This window comes from Diceros bicornis, chromosome 3 (assembly GCF_020826845.1).
Source record: "Diceros bicornis minor isolate mBicDic1 chromosome 3, mDicBic1.mat.cur, whole genome shotgun sequence".
NCBI lineage: Eukaryota > Metazoa > Chordata > Mammalia > Perissodactyla > Rhinocerotidae > Diceros > Diceros bicornis.
This window is the reverse complement of record NC_080742.1, coordinates 95853673-95874327: the sequence shown is the minus strand read 5'-3', so window position 1 is coordinate 95874327 and position 20655 is coordinate 95853673. Positions and strand designations below refer to the sequence as shown.

At 57.8% G+C, this 20655-nt stretch overlaps 3 protein-coding genes across 14 annotated transcripts; 1 reads left to right on the top strand and 2 right to left on the bottom strand.

The window, feature by feature from the left end:
• The first annotated feature begins 1301 nt into the window (after window positions 1–1301).
• Window positions 1302–4407, top strand: RARRES2 (retinoic acid receptor responder 2). The gene is made up of 5 exons (XM_058532781.1): window positions 1302–1360; window positions 2324–2521; window positions 2775–2879; window positions 3844–3939; window positions 4261–4407. The coding sequence occupies exons 2-5, from the start codon at window positions 2348–2350 to the stop codon at window positions 4375–4377; spliced, it is 492 nt and encodes a 163-aa protein (XP_058388764.1). The 5' UTR covers window positions 1302–1360; window positions 2324–2347; the 3' UTR covers window positions 4378–4407.
• Window positions 4408–4936: 529 nt separating this feature from the next.
• On the bottom strand, window positions 4937–7264 carry LRRC61 (leucine rich repeat containing 61). Its single transcript, XM_058532769.1, is given in 5 exon segments — window positions 4937–5859; window positions 5861–5917; window positions 5919–5977; window positions 5980–6582; window positions 6675–7264. Coding segments are annotated over 4 exon segments (930 nt in total). The 5' UTR covers window positions 6416–6582; window positions 6675–7264; the 3' UTR covers window positions 4937–5481.
• Window positions 7265–7353: 89 nt separating this feature from the next.
• LOC131398826 (zinc finger BED domain-containing protein 6-like) lies at window positions 7354–20267 on the bottom strand. 12 transcript variants are annotated; one of them, XR_009216996.1, is made up of 5 exons: window positions 20009–20267; window positions 17716–17884; window positions 17146–17302; window positions 8498–8588; window positions 7354–7477 (listed from the first exon to the last, which is right to left on the bottom strand). XR_009216996.1 is itself a non-coding variant. In XM_058532704.1 (5 exons), exon 5 carries the CDS (start codon window positions 15472–15474, stop codon window positions 12214–12216), a length of 3261 nt encoding a protein of 1086 aa, XP_058388687.1. In that variant the 5' UTR covers window positions 15475–15511; window positions 17146–17302; window positions 17716–17884; window positions 19010–19075; window positions 20009–20264; the 3' UTR covers window positions 10518–12213. The 12 variants fall into 12 exon arrangements, 9 of the variants coding, with proteins under 9 accessions (XP_058388687.1, XP_058388677.1, XP_058388694.1 ...); XM_058532704.1 differs by lacking the exons at window positions 7354–7477; window positions 8498–8588 and adding exons at window positions 10518–15511; window positions 19010–19075 and having other exon boundaries at window positions 20009–20264; XM_058532694.1 differs by lacking the exons at window positions 7354–7477; window positions 8498–8588 and adding exons at window positions 10518–15511; window positions 16689–16825 and having other exon boundaries at window positions 20009–20264.
• Window positions 20268–20655: the final 388 nt, after the last annotated feature.

The window sequence follows — 20655 nt, the reverse complement described above, 5'->3', positions numbered from 1 at the left end:
CTGCCTGCCGGAGCACTGCCCTCCTCTCTGAGTGCCCACCTCACATTCCCTTCGCCCAGAGGGGATTTTTTCCAGCTGTGTGACCTACATCGTATTTGTACACCGCCCTGGGTCTCCTTCCTTGCCAACCGCCAGCACCCTGCTCCAGTCCCCTCCCTCATCCCACACTGATGCAGCCCCCTGCCCTGTCCCCACTGTAGGGAGGATGACTTCCCTGCTTTCCTCAGCTCAAGTCCTACCTTGTCCTGGAAGTTTTCTCTGGTCACCCATCCCCAGGACATCCCCCAGCATGGGGCTCTGGGCTGGGAACTATCTTCTGTGTGTGCATGTAACCCCACCTGGAGAACCAAGATCCTGTCTCTCCTCTCTGCGTAATGATAGTCAACAACTCACAAATGGGAAGGAAGTGCCGATAGTGGGATTCCAAGCACCAGAACTAGCTAATTAAAGCCAAGGATCTTTCTGGGCCCCCAGAGCACATTGCAAAGCAAGCTCTCAGCCTCCTGGAATCCTGGCAGAGGTGAATAGGGAAGGGAAAACAACCTTATGCCAAACACTGGGCCATCAGTCACCTTCCACAGATCGGCTCATTTAATCCTCAGAACAACCCCTCAGGTAGGGTTCTGGTCCCCACCTTGCAGAGAAAGAAGCAGAAGTTCTGGGGCTTTGGGAAGTTAAATGAGATCCTCTATTTCAGGTCATTAGCATTGGGCCTGGAACTAGAGAAATGGACATGTCTGCTGGTGAAAGAAGGTGTCTAACACCACGGTCATCTCCAAAGGAGATGCCTTCCTTCTCAGCGTGGCTTTAGGGCTTGGGGGGCAGGGGGAGGGAGACTCCTCAAGATCTCATCTGATTCGAGGATGTCTGTACTTCTGGGAAGAATTTCCTGAAATGAGTGTCCGGGGGCCGCTGGGTACTGGTCACCCGGGAAGGGCCTAAGAAAAGGGCAGCCCTCCCTGGAGGCAGAGTGGCAGGGAGGACAATCCCATAGCCCACGGAGAAGAGGCCCGGCGGGTGCCGAATGCTTGGGCTCCTGGGCCAGCAGGAGGTGGGAGGGGAGGGCAGCTCAGCCAGGGTCAGGGTCAGGAGGCTGGCCCGAGGCGAGGCAGGCGGCTAGGATAGGGAGGGAAGGCGCTGGAGGCATGCTGCCCAGGAGGCCGGTCCTGACTGGGTGGGGAGGAGCCTCGGCTGTGCAGGGAGCTGGAGGGGGCCCAGGAGGTGGGAATGGGAGGAGATGGGGGCCGACCCGCGGGAGGGAGGGGCGGTGGCGGGGCGGGGGGACCGGGAAGAGGCTGACCGCCTGGCCAAGAGTCAGCCGCGAGGAGTGTAGGAGACACCCCGGGGCTCCAGAAAGGAGGTGAGGGGGGGAGGCAGCTGCACAGGAGGAGAGGGGGCGGGCCAAGGGCGAAACCGGTCACCTTGTCTGTGAGCCCTCGCTGAGGCAACACCCTGGTTGCCTTCACTGAGGGGGCCCCAGTTTCCACATCTGTGGCTTTCCGGTCCTAAGACCACCGGTACAGACAGAGTCCTCGGGGAGGGGGAGGGTCCACCCCTCAGGGGACCCAGTCATGGCTTGGGGGACAGGATCACAGGGGCTGGGAGAGGGGTGGTGGGGAATGCCCCAGAAAAAAGGCAAAGGAGGGAGAGTCTGCCTGAAGAAGCAGCCACGGGTGGGACGGAGGCGAGACCCCCATTTGGACTGGCAGCCCCAGGCAGGGAGGGTTAAGCATCCTTCCTCCTTCCCACCCAGCTCTGGGCCCCTCCCACGTGTTTACGTCCTCCCCAAAATATTCAGCCTCCAGCTCTTCCTATGCCCCGCTCCTCCCCCTCCACAAGTTAGCCTGGGGGGCGGGGGGGTGAGGGCCAGGGGCTGGGACCCCAGGAGCCACAGACTCAGGGTGGGCAGAGGATGGCGACCTGGAGAGGCGTAGGTGGGGGGAAGCAGGGGCTCTAGGGGCAGCGGGCAGGAGAGGGGTCAGAGTTGCAGTGGAGAGACAGAGTGGGCCAGAAAAGGGGGGAAGGGCCACAGCGGGCCACAGGACTGCTTCCCAAGCTGTTGGCCTGAGGACAAAAGGACTCAGCACCTCCCCAGGGAGCAGTGGGGGGCAGGGTGGGGAGGAGCAGGAGGATCAGGGGGTTTCCAGGGAATCTCCGCAAAGGGGCACATCCCGTCCCTCCCCCTCCCCGAGCTCTGCCCAGCATGCCCCCCACCTCACCAGAGCTCTGCTCGGCATGCCCCCCACCTCAGCCGCGGTCCAGGGAGTTGGTGGCTCCTCTGGCTGGCATGAAGAGATGAGGGTCACAGATACACCCTTTGCAGGGCCAGCGTGACTGAGGTGAAGCCATGTGGCAGCTGCTGATCCCGCTGGCCCTGTGGCTGGGCACGGCACACTTCGGCAGGGCCGAGCTCACGGCGGCCCAGCACCAGGGCCTGCAAGTGGCCCTGGAGGAATTCCACAAGCACCCGCGTGTTCAGTGGGCCTTCCAGGAGACCAGTGTGGACAGTGCCACGGAAAAGGTTAGTGGCACCGTCCAGGGAGGGGAGGGGGTTAGGGCCGCAGGCCAGGAGACCGGCACCATCCCGGGAAGCAGGAGCAAAAGTGCTTGGACTCTGTGAACACCAAGCTCTCCAGAGAAAGGGCACCACCCCAGCCACCTCCTTGGATGTGCTGTCTCACTGTGGGGAGGTGGGACAGGTCACATCCAGGAACTGCTCTGCCCGCTCAGCTGGCCGCTGGCCTTCCTCTGTCTGTCTGTCTGTCTGTCGGCAGCTCTTCCCAGCGGGGACCTTTGTGAGGCTGGAATTTAAACTCCAGCAGACGAGCTGCCAGAAGAAGGACTGGAAGAAAGCCGAGTGCCGAGTCAAGGCCCACGGGGTGAGTGAAGGCACCTGTGTGATGCGCACGTGCTTGTGAGAGTCTATACAATCGGGGTTTGGGTGGAGATCCAGCGAGAAGCTCTGAAGTTGGAGACCCCACTGTGGAGCAGCCACCCTAGAAGTTCACCTGGCTCAGTCTGAGCCTGTGCTTGTGATGGTTGTGGCTGGGCTGGGGGCCTGGACAGGCAGGAGGGGGCAGGGTCGGGCTACTCCTCAGAGGACGTATGTTCTTCAGAGTGGGTCCACCTTCCATCAGAGTTCCTCTCTCAGGCCTCAGGTCACTGGGAGAAGCCCACGGTGGGGTTGGTCTGGCCCCCAACCCAGGCCTGGTGAATTCCCCGTTTTCTGTGAGTCTTTAAGTGGAAATGGCCCAGCCTGGGCTGATTCATAACAGGGCTTGACTATAATCAGCCACTTTGGGGACAAAATCGCTGCCATGGGGGAGATCCGTGGGCCGGGAGTACAATCATCCGATCTGGACTCTAGCTCCGGCTTTGCCCAGCACCAGCCCTGTGACTTCCTAGGTTCTTTGAAGGCCTCAGTTTCCTCCATCTGTTAAAGCAGGGACTAGATACACTGCGGTTTTCCAGACTTTTATGCCAGGACCCTTGCGTTCAAATCAGATCTTACAAATGCAAGTAAATATAACAGATGACAGCAGTGCCTCTGGTGGAAGTCAGGTAGGGTGGACCCATCTGGGGGAAAAGTCCTGCCTACACACACACACACACTCACTCACTCACTCACTCACAAAGTTCCATAGTTGGAAAACCGCAGGATGGTTGGACTTATAAATTTCCCAGTCCCAGCGGGGGCTGCACCTGAAACCAGCTGGCCTGCAGGTCTGCCTGGCCCTCTGCTCTAGAGCCTGCCAGGGGCTACGATCCCCACGGCAGGCAGCCCCCAGCTTCCACCCTCGTGGAGCCGCATACCTCCCCTCCACCCCATGCCCCCCTCCCCAGAGGAAGCGGAAATGCCTGGCCTGCATCAAGCTGGACTCGAAGGATAAAGTCCTGGGCCGGATGGTCCACTGCCCCATAGAGACACAGGTTCAACTGGTAAGAGTGGGCAGAGAAGGAGGCCGAGAGGTTAGGGAGGGGGGCTGGTAAGAAGGATAGAAGCTGGGCCCATGGGAGAGGTCAGAGGCAGAAGCCCGGAGGACGGAGGAGTGAGGAGAGTGAAGGAGGTGGAGAGTGGAGAGGGGGGGTGAAGAGAGGGGTGGGGAGGTGAGGAGGAGCTCTGGGCCCGGCCCGGATATTCCATGGAGGATGTAGAGGTGGGGCATGGCAGAGGATGCCAGCACCCTCCCTGGGAGGCCACCCCTCGTCCCCCAGGCCCCCAGCACCGCTGCCGGGCTGAGCAGCTGCTGGTGCTGGCAGGAGCTTGAGGAGCACCTGGAGGCTCAGTGCAGCAGGGTGGAGCGGGCCAGCGAGGACCCCCGCAGCTACTACTTCCCTGGGACAGTTTGCCTTCTCCAGGGCCTGCCCCCCAGCTGAGGCCCCACTGGTAGGTGGCCAGGAGGGAGGGAGGGCAGAGTGCAGCAGGGACAGCCCTGGGGCGGGGTGTGGGGATGAAGAGTGGGCTGATGCTCGGCTGCTTCTGCGGCTGCAGGAGGCAGGGAGGAGAGGGATTCGGAGACTGGGAAGAGAGCCGGACTGGGGCCAAAACAGCCTCCCTCACATCCAAATTTTGTTTTTTTTTCCCCTTTCCTGTAGAATTTTCATCTGGCTTCCCGGACAGCTGTGGGAGATAACCAGTGAAAGACTGCCCTCCCTTCCCTATGCCCAGGGAGGACACTCCCATTATACCGAGATAATAAAAACTGCTCTCCAGCTGTGTTCTCTCCTCCCCTTGCATCCCCTCCCTCCCCTCAGCTCAATTGGTAGGAGGCCCCAGTAGAGGAAAGTCTGGGATGCTCCTGTCTTACAGGGAGAAGGTAAGGCCCCCAGGGGTTGCAGGATACTACCTGTCTACACCAAGAAAGCAGAGGCAGGGGGCCTCCTGTGTGCGCCTCCTCCTTCCTGCAGGAGAGAGCAGAGGCGGCAGGGGCCCCGTCTTGCTTTCAGGAGCTCATGCTTGGCAAAAACCAAGCACACCTGTTTGAAATGACAGGCAGTGATGCAAATTAAAACAGAATATTAATAGGAATTAGCGTGGGGAGAATGGGCAGTGAAGGCCCCAGGGAGACACAGGACTAGGGGGCCCACAGCACAGGGTCATTTGGACAGGCAAATTTGAAGGTGGGTAAAGCCAGCTTCCATGCCCTACCCACGTCCTCTCCCAGGGCCAGCTGCGACAGGAGGCACGCCATCCTGCCCTTCTCACCTTTAGCCTTAGGAAGAAGCAACTTCTTCCACTAAATCTCAGGCCCCAGCAGCCAGGAGTGGAACAGATCTGGACACGGGCTCAGCACGGGGCCTCCTCCCAGGCGCCCAGTGTAGGTGGCAGGACAGCCTCACACTATGCCAGCTGCTGCTGGAAGGCCCTTCCACCTGCTACAGGCCACTCAGGAGGTGTGTCCCTGAAGTATGTGGGCGGAGGGTGTGGATTTTCCTTGAGGTAGGAGAGGGAGGGAGGCGGCTGCTCTTAGGCACAGAGATTCAGGAAAGAGCCCAGTTTGCAGGGCCAGTGACCACCATGATGAAACGTGAAGGCAAGTGCAGAGGCAGGAGGGACAGGGCAGCTAGGCCACGAAGTGCCAACCCCAGAGTCACGTGCCAGGCTGTCTCTGGCCACAGCCATGGGGCGCATTCAGAAGATGAAAGGACGAGGTGGTTGCCCGCAAGGCTGAGCGCCTGCTGGGCCTGGGCCAGGCTGTCGCTGGCCTGGCGGTCCAGGTCGTGGCACTCCTGCAGCGTGTCCTGGAACTGCCGGCAGGCCTCCTCCAGGATGGAGCTGCTCCGGGTAGGCCAGGACTCCCAGTACCCGGGCTCCACCCAGGGCTGGGCCTCTGTGGCTCTGGGGCCCGGACTGGAGCTGCGGTGCAAGGAAGCTGTCCAGGTCCTGGCACAGCTGGTAGAACTCACTGCCACGCCCCTGTCACACGCTCGCCATCGACGACCTTCAGGCCCGGCAGCAGCTCTCGGACCACAGCCGGTAGGAGGGGCTGGCACACAGCGGGTTGCTGAGCCGGGCCAGAGGGTCCCAGAGGCGCAGGTACTCGAGGCCCCACAGTCCGGCCAGACACTGCAGCTGGCCAGGGGTGGCCAGCAGGTTGCCCGCGGCATTGAGACTCTGCAGGTTCTCACAGGCGGCCAGTGGCTCCAGCCCTGTCAGCCGATTATTGGCGACGTTGAGCACAGTCAGCTGGCGCAAGGAGGCCAGTGGGCCCAGCTGGGTGAGCTCGTTGCCCGACAGGTCCAGCCACTCGAGGCCCAGGCACTCGCCCAGGCAGCCCAGGTCCACCAGCCCCAGGCCCCGCAGCTTCAGCAGCAGGATGGACTCCAGGGCAAACTCGCCGGAGCGCGCCTTGAGCAGCTGGGGCGTGATACGCACCCCATCAGCCTCTCCTGGCTTCTCCTCCTGAGGCTCCATGAGATGAAGTCGGTCCAGGCGGCCTGGGCCCTGGCAGTTCCGTCACAGGGATGCAGGTGCCACTGGGAGTCAGCTGGCTGCTCACCCCAAAGAAGGCACCATCGACTCTGCTTGGGCCAGTGCCAGAGGCCTGTTTCCGACACCCCCACTCAAGGGCCAGAAGGTCCCTAAGGAGAGACAATTAAACAGTAAGCAGGCCTCTCCTGAGCACCTGTGACCCTGCAGCAGGTGACAGCACCAAGTACCACCCAGCTTGTACCTCCAGGGCCAGAAACCCAGATGACGTGGCAAGACCTGAGGACCAAGTCCAAGGTGCAGGAGGGAAGAGCCCCTCTGAGTGAGGTGGGCCAGGCACAGGCCCTCACCTGTGGGGGTCCCCGACTCGGCTCTGGCGGTTATGGCCGTGCTGGACGGAATTCAGGCCCAGTGTTACCAATTCTTCCCATTTTCCAAATCTGCACTGGGGGGCAAAATCTCATTATTTTCCTTTTTGGGTAACTGTTCATGATCTAGCCTTTCTAATTTTGAGGTGTTTCTTTTTAAATACATTTATTTTTGAATAGATAGTAGGTCACCCTCATCACCAATCTCGTTTCCTTCCTTGGACAGGTGTGCATATGCAAACACACACACACACACACACACATACAGCGCGCGGCCCCTTACTTTATTCTCTCAAAATGTCCTTGACTCAATCTTTAACGGTAGCAACGAATTCAACCTGGTTTCCGGCTTGGGTTCGGCTTCCGTGGGCCAACTTGTGACCTCTGGTTGCAGCTGCAGGCCTGAGGGCTCCGGCTTCAGTCTCAGACGAGGAAACTGAGGTTGAGCGGGAGAGGGGACGGTGAGCCTGGGGGGCAGTGGGGCAAGTGGCAGCACTGCTGGTCCCCACGCCATTGCTCTCCGCCCCCCGCCCCCACCCACCAAAACTCGCTTTTGAGTCTGGCACCAGCAGCACAGCATCAGTCACCATCTGCCAGGCAGCACAGTCCCACTTGCAAACATGACATTTCCAAAGAGGGCCAGTGGTGGGCGGGGGGGGGGGCAGTCAAGGCAGCTGTCCTGGAGGGAGGGGCACGGTGGCACCTAAGTTGGCTCCAGAAAGGCAGGGGAGGGAGGGGCCTTTCCAGTCCCCAGTGGCTGTGGGGCAGCATCAGCCCAAGTGCTAGTGCCAGACTGTGGAGCATGAGGGACGAGGCCACCCACACAGGGCTCAAGGTTTCGGCAGGGAGGAAAACAACAAGGGACCTCTGCTCCAAGTGGCAGCTTCCCAAGCCTGCAGACTCTGGCCAGGCCCAGGCGAGGCAGGGTGACGCCTGCAAAGAACCATGAGACCATTCACTCCTGCTGTTTACAGACCTGGGCCTCCAGAGTCCCAAGTCTGTATTTACATAATCAACGCCACTTTTTATTTCCCCCTCTCCAGGGAAACCAGTCCAGAGTTCCTCCCACACCCCCCACCAGGGACTTGGGGAGGCTGCTAACAGATCTGACCCCCTCTCCCCATCCTTCTCCACCCTATCTCTGAGCAGGGAGTCCCCACGTCTTTACTTAGCTCTCTCTCTTCTAGGCTGCAGCCCTCTAGCTCGTTCTTCATTTCTACCTCATTCCTTTCCAAAAGTGATCAGACGCATCTCCTAAGAAGTCTGGCTTACTCTATGCAAATGGGATCTGCTGGGGTCTGTGAGCAGTGATGATGCACTCACCTCTGCATCTGCTTAAAGCTGCTCTAGCCCACAGGATGGGGGTGCACGAGGGACACTGGGCACTAGAAACCCGCCATAAAAGCATTCGAAACAAGGATCCCACCGAGGGCGATGAGTGATGGACGGGAGGGAGGAGAGTCTAGACCAACTTCAGGGATCCGGCCACATGACTGGATGCAGGGGCTTCCTTCTCAAACATGTGGGATGTAGACGGGACAGGCTGGGGGGCAAGAAGCCACCAGTGTGAGGTGACTGTGTGGCATCGGTCCTAGGAGGACCAAGGAAGCTCTAGGCTGAAGGGATTGGGCATCCTCTGCAGAGAGGTGCCCAGCAAGAGCATGCAGCACCCCTGGCTGGCCTTTTTGGGGACACAGACCTCTTTAAGCATCTGTAAGCCTCTCTTCACGAATATGCATATCCTTCCCAGCCACACACACTATTTTGGGAGTGAAAGTGGTCAGGAACCCCTGGGATACAGTGAAAAAGAGAAGTCAAGGGCTAAAGCAGGGAGAACACTAACATTTATGAGGCTGAATAAAGGGTACGGATGAGCAGCCAGAGGGAGAAGAAAATGTGAGGCTTTCAAGGAGAGAGCGAACAACACGGTTAAACACCCCACAGCACTCAGACAAGACGCGGCCGCCGGGTGGGGCAGTCTCAGGCTTCGTGAGGCCACAGCCGGACCACGAGGGTTCGGGAGTGACGCCCTGCGGAATGGGGTCAGTGACTGTGTAGATGGAGATGGTGGCTGTGAAGGGAGGGAAGGAGGGGAGTGGCAGACAGCGGGAAAGGAGGGAGAACTGCATGTGCGCTCCCCACGTTACAGCTGGGAGGAGCCCTTTTCGCAGAAGACGAAACAGCGGCGCGGAAAGATCACATTAACTGGAAATCAGGCCTTCCACGCTCCCAAGTCCTGCCTGGCAGGAGATCCATGACCCTGCAGCACTCCGGCCTGGGTCCAGCCCTCGGGCCCTCCAGCAGTCAGATGGTTAGATGAAGGACAGCACCTCACAGTCTCGGTGGAAACACTGATTCTCCCGGGAGTCCATGACCTCTGCTCTGCTCCAGCGTCCTACCTCAACTCCACACACCTCAGCAGGCAGCTCTGGGCAAAACCGAGGCCAACCAGTGCCCACCCACCACTGCAAACCCAGCTAACGCACAGATGGGCAGCACAGCAGGCCCTGCACGATGGGAGAATGGCTCATCTACATCCAACCAGTTGAACATTCCTCTCTGAAAAACAGGAGTCATGCTGGTCCTGCTATGGAAATGAGGCCTTGGCCCAACACGTGAGTCTGTGAAAAGGACTCAGTTATGTGGATGAGACTGTGACCAAGACACAGCTGACACTCAGATCTCCTGAGGAGGCCCATCTTCCCCTGCTCAGCCAACCTTTCCGAGTCTCAGTTTACCTACGCAGGAAATGAGCCAGAAAATGATGCCCGTGAGTCAGCCCGGGAACGACAGGGCTAAGTCTAGGGGAGAAACGGTTCAACCCAGAGCAGCCTCAGGTGGACGGTCACCTGGCCGCTTCGGTGAACTGCGGACCCTACCTCTGCCCCATCCCTCCCGTCCCCAGCCTAGAGCAGGCTTCTTCAAGCCTGGCACTGTTGACAGCGGAGGTGGACAGTCTTTGCTGTGGGGACTGTCCTGTGCACTGTAGGATGTTTAGCAGCATCCCTGTTTTCTACTCACAAGAGGACAGTAGCAATCCCCCCACAAACTGAGACAACCAAAAATGTCTCCAGACACTGCCAAATGTCCCCTGGGGCACAAAACTGCCCCCGCTGAGAACCACTGCTCAGACGGCAAGCTTCCAGCTAGTCCTCTTCCTTTCACTCCTCTCCATCCTTCTCTCGTGTCCCCACCCCGCTGCCCCTCCATTCCAGGCCTCCCCCTCTCCACAAACACTGGAGAGCCAGCTCAGTGACGCCAAGAGCAAGGGGACGGTGCCTCTCCTAACAGCTCAAGGGATGGCAGCAGAGACCAGCAGGACGCCCCTAGGGCAGCTGTAGGGCGCATCACATTCCTGCCCCCCACCCAACCTACTGAATCAGAACTTGGGAGGGAGGCACAGGACACCGTACAGCACACCGTGTTTTTTAAGACACTCTCAGGTGATCCTCATTAAAGTTCGAGCTGCATGTACAATTTAAGGACGGGAGGCAAGAAGAGGTCCAGGGCTGGGTGCAGGGCAGCCCTGACCTTACCACCCAAATGCACTTGACCGACCTAGAGTGCGGACGCTGGAGTGCTTGCTGTCCCGCTCCTCCCCAGACAGGCCTCACTCCCGTGAACACATCCCCTCCCACAGCAGCGGCGGAGGAGAGCCCACCTGAGCCCCAATTCGGGGGCCACACTCTCATTCAAATCATGCTTCTCCAACCATTACACAGATCTCTACAAAGCTTTATTTAAGAACACACAGTTATTACTACACTGTTAAAATGAAAATACAGCACACTAAATAGTACAGAGAGTGTCAACTCAAGAAAAAGAAAAGAAAATATGTCAAAGCATTAACAGAGGCTGAGTGGAAGGATTATGGCTAATTTTTCCTGCTTCCTTACATTCTCAGTAACTTTCAAATGTCCTGTAGTGAACTGGTCATAGTGACACAGGACAGACGACCCCTCTGGGGGGGCAGGGGGACAGGCCTCTAGGCTCACCCCCTGGCCAGGGCCCAAGTACAAGTTAGGCCTGGGGCCTGCCTTGCCCTGCCTCTACCAACCTGCCGCCTCAGAGCCACCTCTCCTGGTGACCCCGCACCTCGGGAGAGCTAGACTCACGTCTGTGGGGTGTGACGGGCCTGCCCCAAACACTGCTCCTCTCCCGCTCCTTCTCCCACCTGACCCACCAGTCCCTGATCCCACGCCCTCGGGTCCGGTCCTGCACTCTGCCCTGGAGGAACTCTGGGTTACTGGTGGGTCTGACACACATCCTCTGTCACTTCCAGGTAGCGGACTTGCCCTTTAAAAGTGGCCAGGGACAAGGAGGGCACTGTAGGTGGGATAAATACTCGGCCCCCTAGAGCCTGGGGAAGCCATAGAAGCTCTGACCATAAGCTTTCACCATAGAAAGGAAGAAACTCCAAGGTTTCCAGCAGTCTGGAAACAACTACAGGTGAGAACAACATCTAGGGACTGCATGTCCCAGCTCGCCTCAGCCCACTCACCCTCGTCGGCTGGGCAGTCCCATCAGTCAGGTTCTCCGGCCACTCTGGGATCTATGGGAAAGTCCAGACCCCAAGAAGACTGGGGTCTGTGCACACGCACACACACACACACACACACACACACACACTTCCCTCTCACCATGGCTGCTCTCCCTTAGGATTTCTTCCTTTCTACAGTGACAGCAATTCCTGAAAGAGCTTCCATGGCTCACCCACGCTATAGGAGGCTGAGTACATAGCCCACCTGCCAGCACCCACGCCTCCCCTTGTCCCGGCCACTTTTTTTTTTTTTTTTGTGAGGAGGACCAGCCCTGAGCTAACATCCAATGCCAATCCTCCTCTTTTTTGCTGAGGAAGACTGGCCCTGGGCTAACATCCGTGCCCATCTTCCTCTACTTTATATGGGACACCGCCACAGCATGGCTTGACAAGCGGTGCGTTGGTGCGCGCCCGGGATCCGAACCGGCGAACCCCGGGGCCGCCGCAGCGGAGAGCGCGCACTTAACTGCTTGCGCCACCGGGGCGGCCCCCCGGCCACTTTTTGAGAAGCAGACTTCTCCAGGCAAGGACCCCTTGACCCACATGAACAAGCTGCACGTAGGGCCCTTAATACCCACCAATATTTCAAAAGAGCATTACCATTTATAAAACTACAAAGTACAACTCACAGTCACTTAGGAACCGAGGAAACTTTTTCTATGCACACACCGCTAGAGATAAATTAAGCAATGGGGGGATGGAAAATGACATCTCTCTGAAAAACAAATGGCAATCTGACAAGAACTGAGAAACCATCCCCATTCTTTCCAAATAGGTTTAAGATTCTGGCTGTCCCTGTCTAATGGCCTAGGACGCAACACTGTGCTCTCTCCTTTTATCTACTACAGAGTTCCTACAGGCAGATTTTGAGGGCATCAGACCATGAGGTCAGACTCACTGGCCTGCTCCCCCTCAGCCAGGTCTCCACCAGGGAAGATAAGGGGTGGGGGGGTGTAGTTGGGGAAATTCTCCAGGTTGCTCTTCAAGAAGAGGAGATGCTCAACCGGCTCCACCGAGAGAGGAGAGCTGTGCTCCACGATGGCAGGGCTGTCCAGGGAGGCAAAGACACTTCCAGAGAAGGCGCCCGTGGCAGGGCAGGACAGATAGACAGTGGCCAGTCTTGCCAGGGCTGGCCAGACCTCCCGCTTCTTCTCCCAGTAAGCCAGTGGGTCCTCCTGGGTGCCAACTGTCTCGTTCTCACGCAGGTACTTCTTGACGATGACGCTGGCCAGGTGGTTCTCAGTGACGAGCGAGGCTCCGCTCCTCTTGGACGCCAGCAGCCCTACGCTTTCCAGCTGCTCCAGCAAGCTCTTCTCCCTCTGGCCCAGGAGCAGAGACCCAGAGCTGCTGCCTCTCTGCACAGGCTCCTTCAGGCCCTTCCCCTCGGCCCCAGGGCTCTGAGCTACTCCGCCATTCAGGGTAGCGTCCACAGGCACAGCCCTGGGGCTCTGCAGAGAGGGGGAGGGAGGCAAGGAGTATTCAGACACCATAATCTCCTTCACCTTGTACACAAGAACTTGCTTCCAGTGGTCAATGTCGGCCCCCACAGGCAGGATGGCCTCGATCTTCCCCTTGAAGCGGGGGTCCAGGAGGGTCGCCAACACAAACTCCTCACGATGGAAGAGCTCATTGAGCTGGCAGTCTGTGGAGAGCTGCAGGGCCAAGCCCTCGGCCAGCCGGACGGCTGCACCCATCTCCCCGCCGCTCTGCTCCTTGAAGTGCCCATGCACCTGCTCCAGGAAAATATTCAGGTAGCGCAGCTGGGGCAGCACCTGGCTTAAAGACGTCTGCGCCGCGCCTGCCTCCCGGAACACCACCTGGAAAGGCTGCAAGAGCTTAACCAGACTGTCCGTCAGGCTCCAAAACATGGCCGACAGGGCCGTCTCGGCCTTCCCCAGCTGGTGTTTCTCCTCATACTCTTGCAGTGGCTGCTGCTGCTCCACTAGCCACTCCATCAAGCGGTAGGTGGAGACCCAGTGGTCAGAGAGCTCCCAAAAGGGCTGGTGGGCCGGGAGGCCACACTGCCGCTGCAGCTGGGTGAGGAGCCGCCGGGCCTCTGCAGAGCCTTGGAAATGGCTGCAGATGGCCCTGGCTGTGCCCAGGATGATCTGGACGCTATGATGGTGACACAGAAAGTTTTTCACCAGGGAGTCGAGGCAGTGGGCAAAGCAAGGGACCTGGGTGTAGCCCTCCATCCTGACTGTCTGCTCCAGGCTGGGGCAGCCGCTCGAGACCAGGAAGCCTGGCTGCAGGGAGCCACGGCCAAGCCACAGGCTGACCTGCTCCCGCAGCTCCCGCTGCCGGTCCTCCAGAGTGCTCTCCAGGGGCAGGCCTCGGACCCAGAGCACGGCTCGCTTCCTCAGATTCCCCACCACCACCTGCCGGCTCCCCGGCTGTATCACCCCCCAGTGGGCAGTGATGGCTACATAGTCCACAACTGAGACATGGGCTGCCCTGGACACAGTGAGGTGGAGGCGGCTGCCCTCAGCCCACTGCATCTCCTGACACACCTGCTCGCCCATCGCCTTGTGGAGCAGAGGCAAGGCTTTATCAGAGAAAAAGGCTGGAGATGGCAGATGGTAGCAAGGGTCCACCTGCGCCATAAACTTTCTGAAGGGTGGGGACGAAACAAAGGAAAGTGGCAGTGCCAGGCTGCAGAGCAACTCGGCGATGCTGTGGTTCCAGGCCTGTGCTCGGGGCTGGTTGGGGGCATATATGCCACCCCTGTCCTCCCCAACTGCCATGGGAGGAGCAGCAGGTTCATCTTTGGTGGGAGCAGGCAAGAGTGGTGGATCCAGTAACAGCTGCTCAGGCCTGCCGGGGGTCGGCTGCCCATCACTGTCACTGTCTTCCAAAGGTGAGGCATCTGGACAGCATCTTGGGGATGGGACTCCCTCACAGGCCAGGCTGGTGGCACCTGCGGGCAGGCCCTTCTGCTTCTCCCCTACTCCTGCCTGCTTCTCCCCTGGGCTGGCTGCAGCCGGCCTTCTCTCCCTCTCTAGCCCATGCTTACTCACCAGGTGACAGACCAGGCCTGAGGTTTGGGACTGCCCCTTAATTCTGCCCTGTCTGATGCTGGCGTGACACAGAGTGCAGGTGACGTGGCAGATGTTCTTGCAGTCGACGGTAAAGAACCGTCTGACATCCAACGTGGGCTTCTGACCTGTGGTGTCCAGAGGGCCCGGGGAACACCTGGGAGAAGCCCAGCCCTTGGTCTCTGCTTTGATAGTTCTGACCAGCTTCTTCAAGCAGGGCGGCTTCTGGAGGCTCAGCAAGGGTGACTTCTCCCCCACACCAGGAAGCAAATGTCTCTTCTTCCACTTCTTGAGGCGCCGCACTTCTCTGGCCAGACAGGCTATGAGGATGTCAGCTCGCCTTGCCTCCTCATTCACACTAGGCTGGCCCACCTCTGCCCTGTCCAGCCTGGTCGCCTGGGCCAGTGCTGGGGCAGCAGGGGCCTGGCCAGAGCTGAGCACTGGATCCCTCCACTTCTTTCCTGCGGGCTCCTGCTCCTCTCTCCGTCCACGTGCCTTCTGCTTGGACACCTTCTTCTCAGGCTGCACAACGGGTTTCTGCTGAAGCACAGACTTAAGGCCACAGAGTCTAGAGTCTCCCTTTGGCTTATTCTGCCCAGGGCTGGGCTGGCACTTTGCACTGGAGGCAGCTGGGTGAAGACCAAGCCTCCCCAGGGAACACACTCTTCTCTTCTCACTACAGACACATAGGCCCAGGGCACCTTCTTCCTGCTCTTCCAGGAAAACTTGGACAGGTGAAGGGACCAACAAGCTATTGGGGAGGAGGGAGGGCTTCTTCCTTTGCAGGAACAGATCCCTCTCACTCCCCTTTTGGGAGCCGGAGGGTCTGATCTTCCTGTGGCCACTGCCGGCCTTCTCGTCTACATCTACAAACTCAAGTTTGACCTCAGTCTCTGGCAGGCCCCCCCTGGCACCCCAGCCAAGTCCATGAAAGGTGTTGGTAGCCCTGGTGTTGAACTCAGGGCTGGGAGAAGCCAGGGTGGCAGCGGGGCTCTTGAGTCTGGTCATGGTGGTGTCAGCACACACAGGGGGCTCCTGCCCCACTGATCCTGAGGGTGTATGTCTCTTGGGGGGCTTTTTGACTTTTTCTACTTCCAACATGCTTAGGAACTTGGAGAAATGAGAAGATGGGCCCAGGCTGCAAAGCAAGATGAAAAGAATGGCTCTCAGCTGCCCTACTCAACTTTGGGAACCACTGAGGGAGAAGGCCAGGCCCAGAGGGTAGAGGAGAGAGACGATGGAAGGTATAGTGAGATAATATGAATCAGCCCCAGGACAAAACTCTCAAGACCTCAACCTCTTTGGCTAAGCCTGATTCCTTGAGAGTTAGACCGACCGGAGCAGCCCTCACCAGAGCCCCACAGCCCTCTGCACACCAGTGATTTCTGTGTCCATCTTCTTGGCCAAACTAACTGATGTTTCTCTTTTTTCTTTCAACGTTTACTGGGAACCTAGTAGGCACTTGGCAATTTTCCTGTGTTGTGGCTACAGTATAAAGCAGGTGAGGCCCTGTGTACACGAGGCCTCCAGGCTGGCGGGAGAGACAGACGTGAATAAAGACTCGTGCACATAAAACCAGAGCCACGGTGCAGGGCGTGAAGGAGCACGGCGCAGGCTGGGTGACCCCAGGAAGGGGACTGACTTCGCCAAGGGACCAAGCAGGTGCCCTGGAAGAGAACAGGCCAGGAGGGAGCAGAGCCTGCTGGTCCTGTCTCTCAGCGTTCGGGGAGTAATGCAGCCTGAGGCTGCCTAAGCCAGGGGCCTTGCTTAGATCCTTTGAAATTCCTTCTCTAGAAGTCAGCCTCCACCAGGGAACACAGGATGGAGTGGATCCTAAAGCCAGGGCCCTAGTGTCCTCTCCCTCTCCTTTCTCCATCACAGAGAAACTCTGGTAGGGCTGTTTATACTTTCCCATCTCCCACTCCCCTCAAACCCCACTCCTCTCTAGCTCCAGCCCCCACAACCTTGGCTCCTTACCAAGGTCCCCAACAATCCCCTTGGCACCACCTCCAGGGGACTTTTCTGCAACATCCAAAGCACCTGCCCACACCCTCCAGTTGGAATGCTGTTTTCCCGTGGCCCTGGGACCCCACATTTTCTTGGTTCTCCTCTCACCTGCAACTCCTTTTCAGCCTCGGTTCTAGTCCTTCTCCCTCTGCCTGTCCCTCAATGACGTTTCCCAGGGTTCCTTCCCAGGTCCCTTCTTCTACACTCTCCCAGGGCAGTTTCACCTTCTCCCTGACGGGGACTACATTTACATACCGACCACTGCCCAGCCTCTCTCTGGCTCAGAATTCTCTCTCAGGCTTCCTCACCTGCTCTTCCTACAGTCAACTCAGTCTTGGTAAACAGGACGTCTGTTCACCCAGAGGCTCAGACCCCAGACCTAGGCATAATCCTTAACTCCTTTCCCCTGCTTCATCTTCCTGGAGATTAGGTCAAATTCAGGGCTCTCAAAAGAAAAGAGACATGAAGAAGTCAGAAGAGAAACACATGGAAATAAAAACAGCAACTGAAGGGGCCTCTGCCCACAGAGGAGTGTGGGCCCCGTGATGCTGAGACACCCCTTCCAGCCGGAAGAGCCTCAGAAGGAATGAGAGGCAGTCACCTCGAGCCCGTCCCTCGAGACCTCAGGCAGCTACCACTAAGTTAAATGTCTGAAGCCCACAGGAAGTGGTGCCGTGTAGGGGCTGGATAAAGGTGCCAATGAAACGTGAGACACTGTCCTGGTGCCAGAAGTGCTCTAGAATGTCAGGACTGGAGGGGACTTACCTCAGCTCCCGTTTATAACTGAAGAAATGGAAACCCAGGGGGGCAATGTGGAAGACCACGGCTGGCTCTAGGCCTCCAGAAGCAATCTGTAGGCTTCATGGCTCCTAAGAACACAGAACTGGGTACTGAAAACAGGCCCGCGTCCTACCTGCCCTCACTGATGATGATGGAGAAAGGGAAAAAATCTGTGTTAGGACTGTATCCTGGGTCACACCCCAGAGCCTTCATCTGAGGACCTACTAGTCTATGCCAGTGCACTAGCCTGTTCTCTTCCCCACTCAGCCTTGTGCCATCACTACGTCTGTATTCAGCAGACACTCTTGATCTACTCCACCATTTAACAAAGTCATCAAATATCTACCAGGAGCCAGCACTGCGCCCTAAGGATACGAATGTAGGAGAGTAACTGCCCAGCTGGCACTCAGGGCTCAGGACGGAAACGGGCTCACGGCGAGGCTAGAGCAAGACAAGTGGTGTTGATTCTGTGGAGGCTGGGCCCCGGGCAGACCTGGAGATGAATCGAGTCTCGGACAGTGGCGTTTAGATTCTATCTTGTAAGGGGTTGCTTACCTTAGGCTACTCCTTCAGGATCCTTAACCCCTGACAGACTCCCCAGGTAGAGCCGGGACCTTGTGCAGTCATGGCACCGACAGTGATGCCAATCCTCTCTCTCCCACTGAAGCATGAGGATGACAGCGAGGCTGATGCTGTGGAGAGCCAACCTGGAATCTAAATGAACCTAAAATGTAAAATTTAAAAAGAAAATCATCCACAAATTCCAGTACTTTGGTTATTAGTAAGAAGTTACTTGTGACACGTTTCACAACAGACCACACAGACACACTTGAGAACAACTACAAGACAGACTCTTGCAAGGGCGCCACAGCAGGGCTGCATGAGGCAGGCACAGCACTGGGCAGCAGGAGGGGAGGAGGCCGGAGCGGGTAATGGCAGAGGGAGTAGCGGGGCGGGAACAGTCAGGAGAGCTACTCACGAGACAGATTATGCTTGAGTTGAGACGTGGAGGAGGAAGGGATACAGAGGGACTCTCTAGTGATCCCATTTACTAATACAGTTCAGTTTTGGATATACTGATTTCGAGGTTTTTCTAGAACAAATCTTCAGAAGTAGATGTGACAGACACATGGGTCAGGGGATAGAGGTCTGAGCTAAAAATACAGATGCATGTAAAAGTCTCCATAGAAACTGAGGGGAGATGCCAGAGGGAGAAGAGTGGAGGGTGGTTGCCCAGGCAACGCTGACAACGTGAGGAGGGTAGAGGATGTGCCGACTTCAAAGATGACTGACAAGCAAATGAGAGAGACACAGAAAAACCTAAAGTGATGTTAGGGAAGCTGAGGGAAGACTTTCCAGAAAGGACAGACAGGGTCAAAAGTCACTTTAGTAGATCAAGACAGTGGAGCCCGGGACTGTGCAATGAGAAGTGGGGGATGCAGGTACTTGCGATGTCCGAGGTGGGGTGGGGAAGGGACGGTCACGCTTTGGGAAGGGAGGGAAAAGGCTTGGCTATGTCTCTAAACAGAGAAAAGGAATGCAGTGAGAAGAGGTAAGGCTAAATATACAGGAGAGAGGGGGAATTGACGGCAGCAGCTTTCTGAGGGAGAGGGATCCAGGGCACAGGTGGTGGGAGGGTTTATCCTGGGAGACAAGAAAGAATCTATTTTTTCTGACATAGCAAAGAAGGAAGGATGGCTGTGGTGGTAGGCAAGTCCTTGGGTGTGGGTAGTGCAAGGAACTGAGGCAGTTTATGCCCAGGAGCCTACAGGTTCCCAAGGGGAAGCCATATATTCGTAGAGGCCAACCTGCTGGCTGAGCCTGAGACGGGAGGTGCCTCAGCACTTACATGTGTGTTGGCTCCACGGGTTAGGGCTTCCTTCCAACTCGTCTTACCAGTCCCTCCTCCACGTGCCTGTCCAGAAGGAAAGGGGCCATTTTTCTATTTCTCTTGTGCCTGCCTCACCCCAGGGCGCTGTGCAGAGCTCAGCCCACTCTGGGCATTCAATAGCTGTGCTGGCCCTTTCTCTAAGTTCTCACTCTGCCCAGTCCCACTGGCCCTCCATTCGCTCAGCTTTTGCACTGGGGGAGTCGGGGCGGGGGGGGGGTGTCTATCTAGCCCCAGACCCCAGGGGATTTCAAAGCACTTGCTGGGCCCCCAAGTCCTCGGCTTCTCATCCCCTGACCAACCCACCTGCGAGGAGATGAAAAGGTGGTGAGGAAGAGGAGGAGAGAAATGTGTGTAAGGAAAAGAGTAGAGCAAACCACTATATATTTTTGGGTTTTGTCCCAAAAGTAAATTTGGCTACTTGCAAACCCTAAGAGAGATATTAATAATCATGCATCATTAGATTTCACATTATGCAAAAGGCACATAAAATGAGATCTGTTTTAAACTACATACTTGAGCTCTTTTCTGGGAGGCTGCTTTCCATAATGGATTGAGAGCATGAAGTCCAGAGCCAGTCTATGTGGGTTTAAATCCTGGCTGCTACTCACCAGTTGTGATCAATGCGCTAGTGTGCCTCGGTTTCCTCGTCTATACCACAGGGATAATAGCACCCGCCTCACAGGCTTGTTAAGGAATAAGTGAATGTAGGTATATAACAGTGTGGTTAAGGGCAGTTCTTGGCACAGAGTGAGTGATGGATACGAGCCGCCGTCCAGTACACTCTGGCCTCACCTGGCGTGTTTTAGGCGCGGGGCACTGGGACAGGGAGACTGGCCTCGGAGGGGGACACCTGGGCCGTCCGACGCGCGGGGCAGGTCAGTAAAGCCTCCCCCACCCCCAAAGTCTCAGCGTCCACGTCTGTGAAGTGGGACCTACAACACCCCCTCCCCCGCTTACCTAAGGCCAGGGGTCCGGGACGGGGCCGGCCGCCCGCCGTGACCCGGCAGGCGAAGCCAAAAAGCCGGGCGCGACTCCCACCGCACCCGCTGGCGCCCACCCACGCACCCACGCGCAGCGGCCGGAGCCCCCGGGAGGGGCCACGGGTCCAGCAGAGCCGGGGGTGTGGCTCCGGCTCCCGGGACGCGCAAACGGCTACTTCCGGAAGCAACAGCCCACAGAGACCCCCGCGTCAGCGCCCCCCGCCCACGGTTGGTACATTCCTCCAGCCGACAGCCGGCACCGAGTGCGCAGGCGCGGACGGCCGCGGCCGGAAGCAGTGGAGTCGCACCGCCTCCTCGGCCGGAAGTTGTGCGCTGCTCCCGCTGTGTTTCATTGTTTCGTGGTGCTTGTGTAGCGGTGTGCTCTTGCAGGAAGCAGTCAGGTGCCTTCCCGGCCGACGGTGGCCTGGTGTTTCTCCGCTAAGGGCTCTCCGAGGCCCCTTCCACCCCGGGGTATCTGCGCCGCGGGAGTCTGACCGAGTGCCACCCGGGTCTCATGCACACGTGCGGACAGAAAGGAACCACGATACTAACGATAACGATCCACATGTTGAGATCTCTTCCCGCCTTGAAGACTCACCCAGCATTTCAGGAAACCCACTCAGG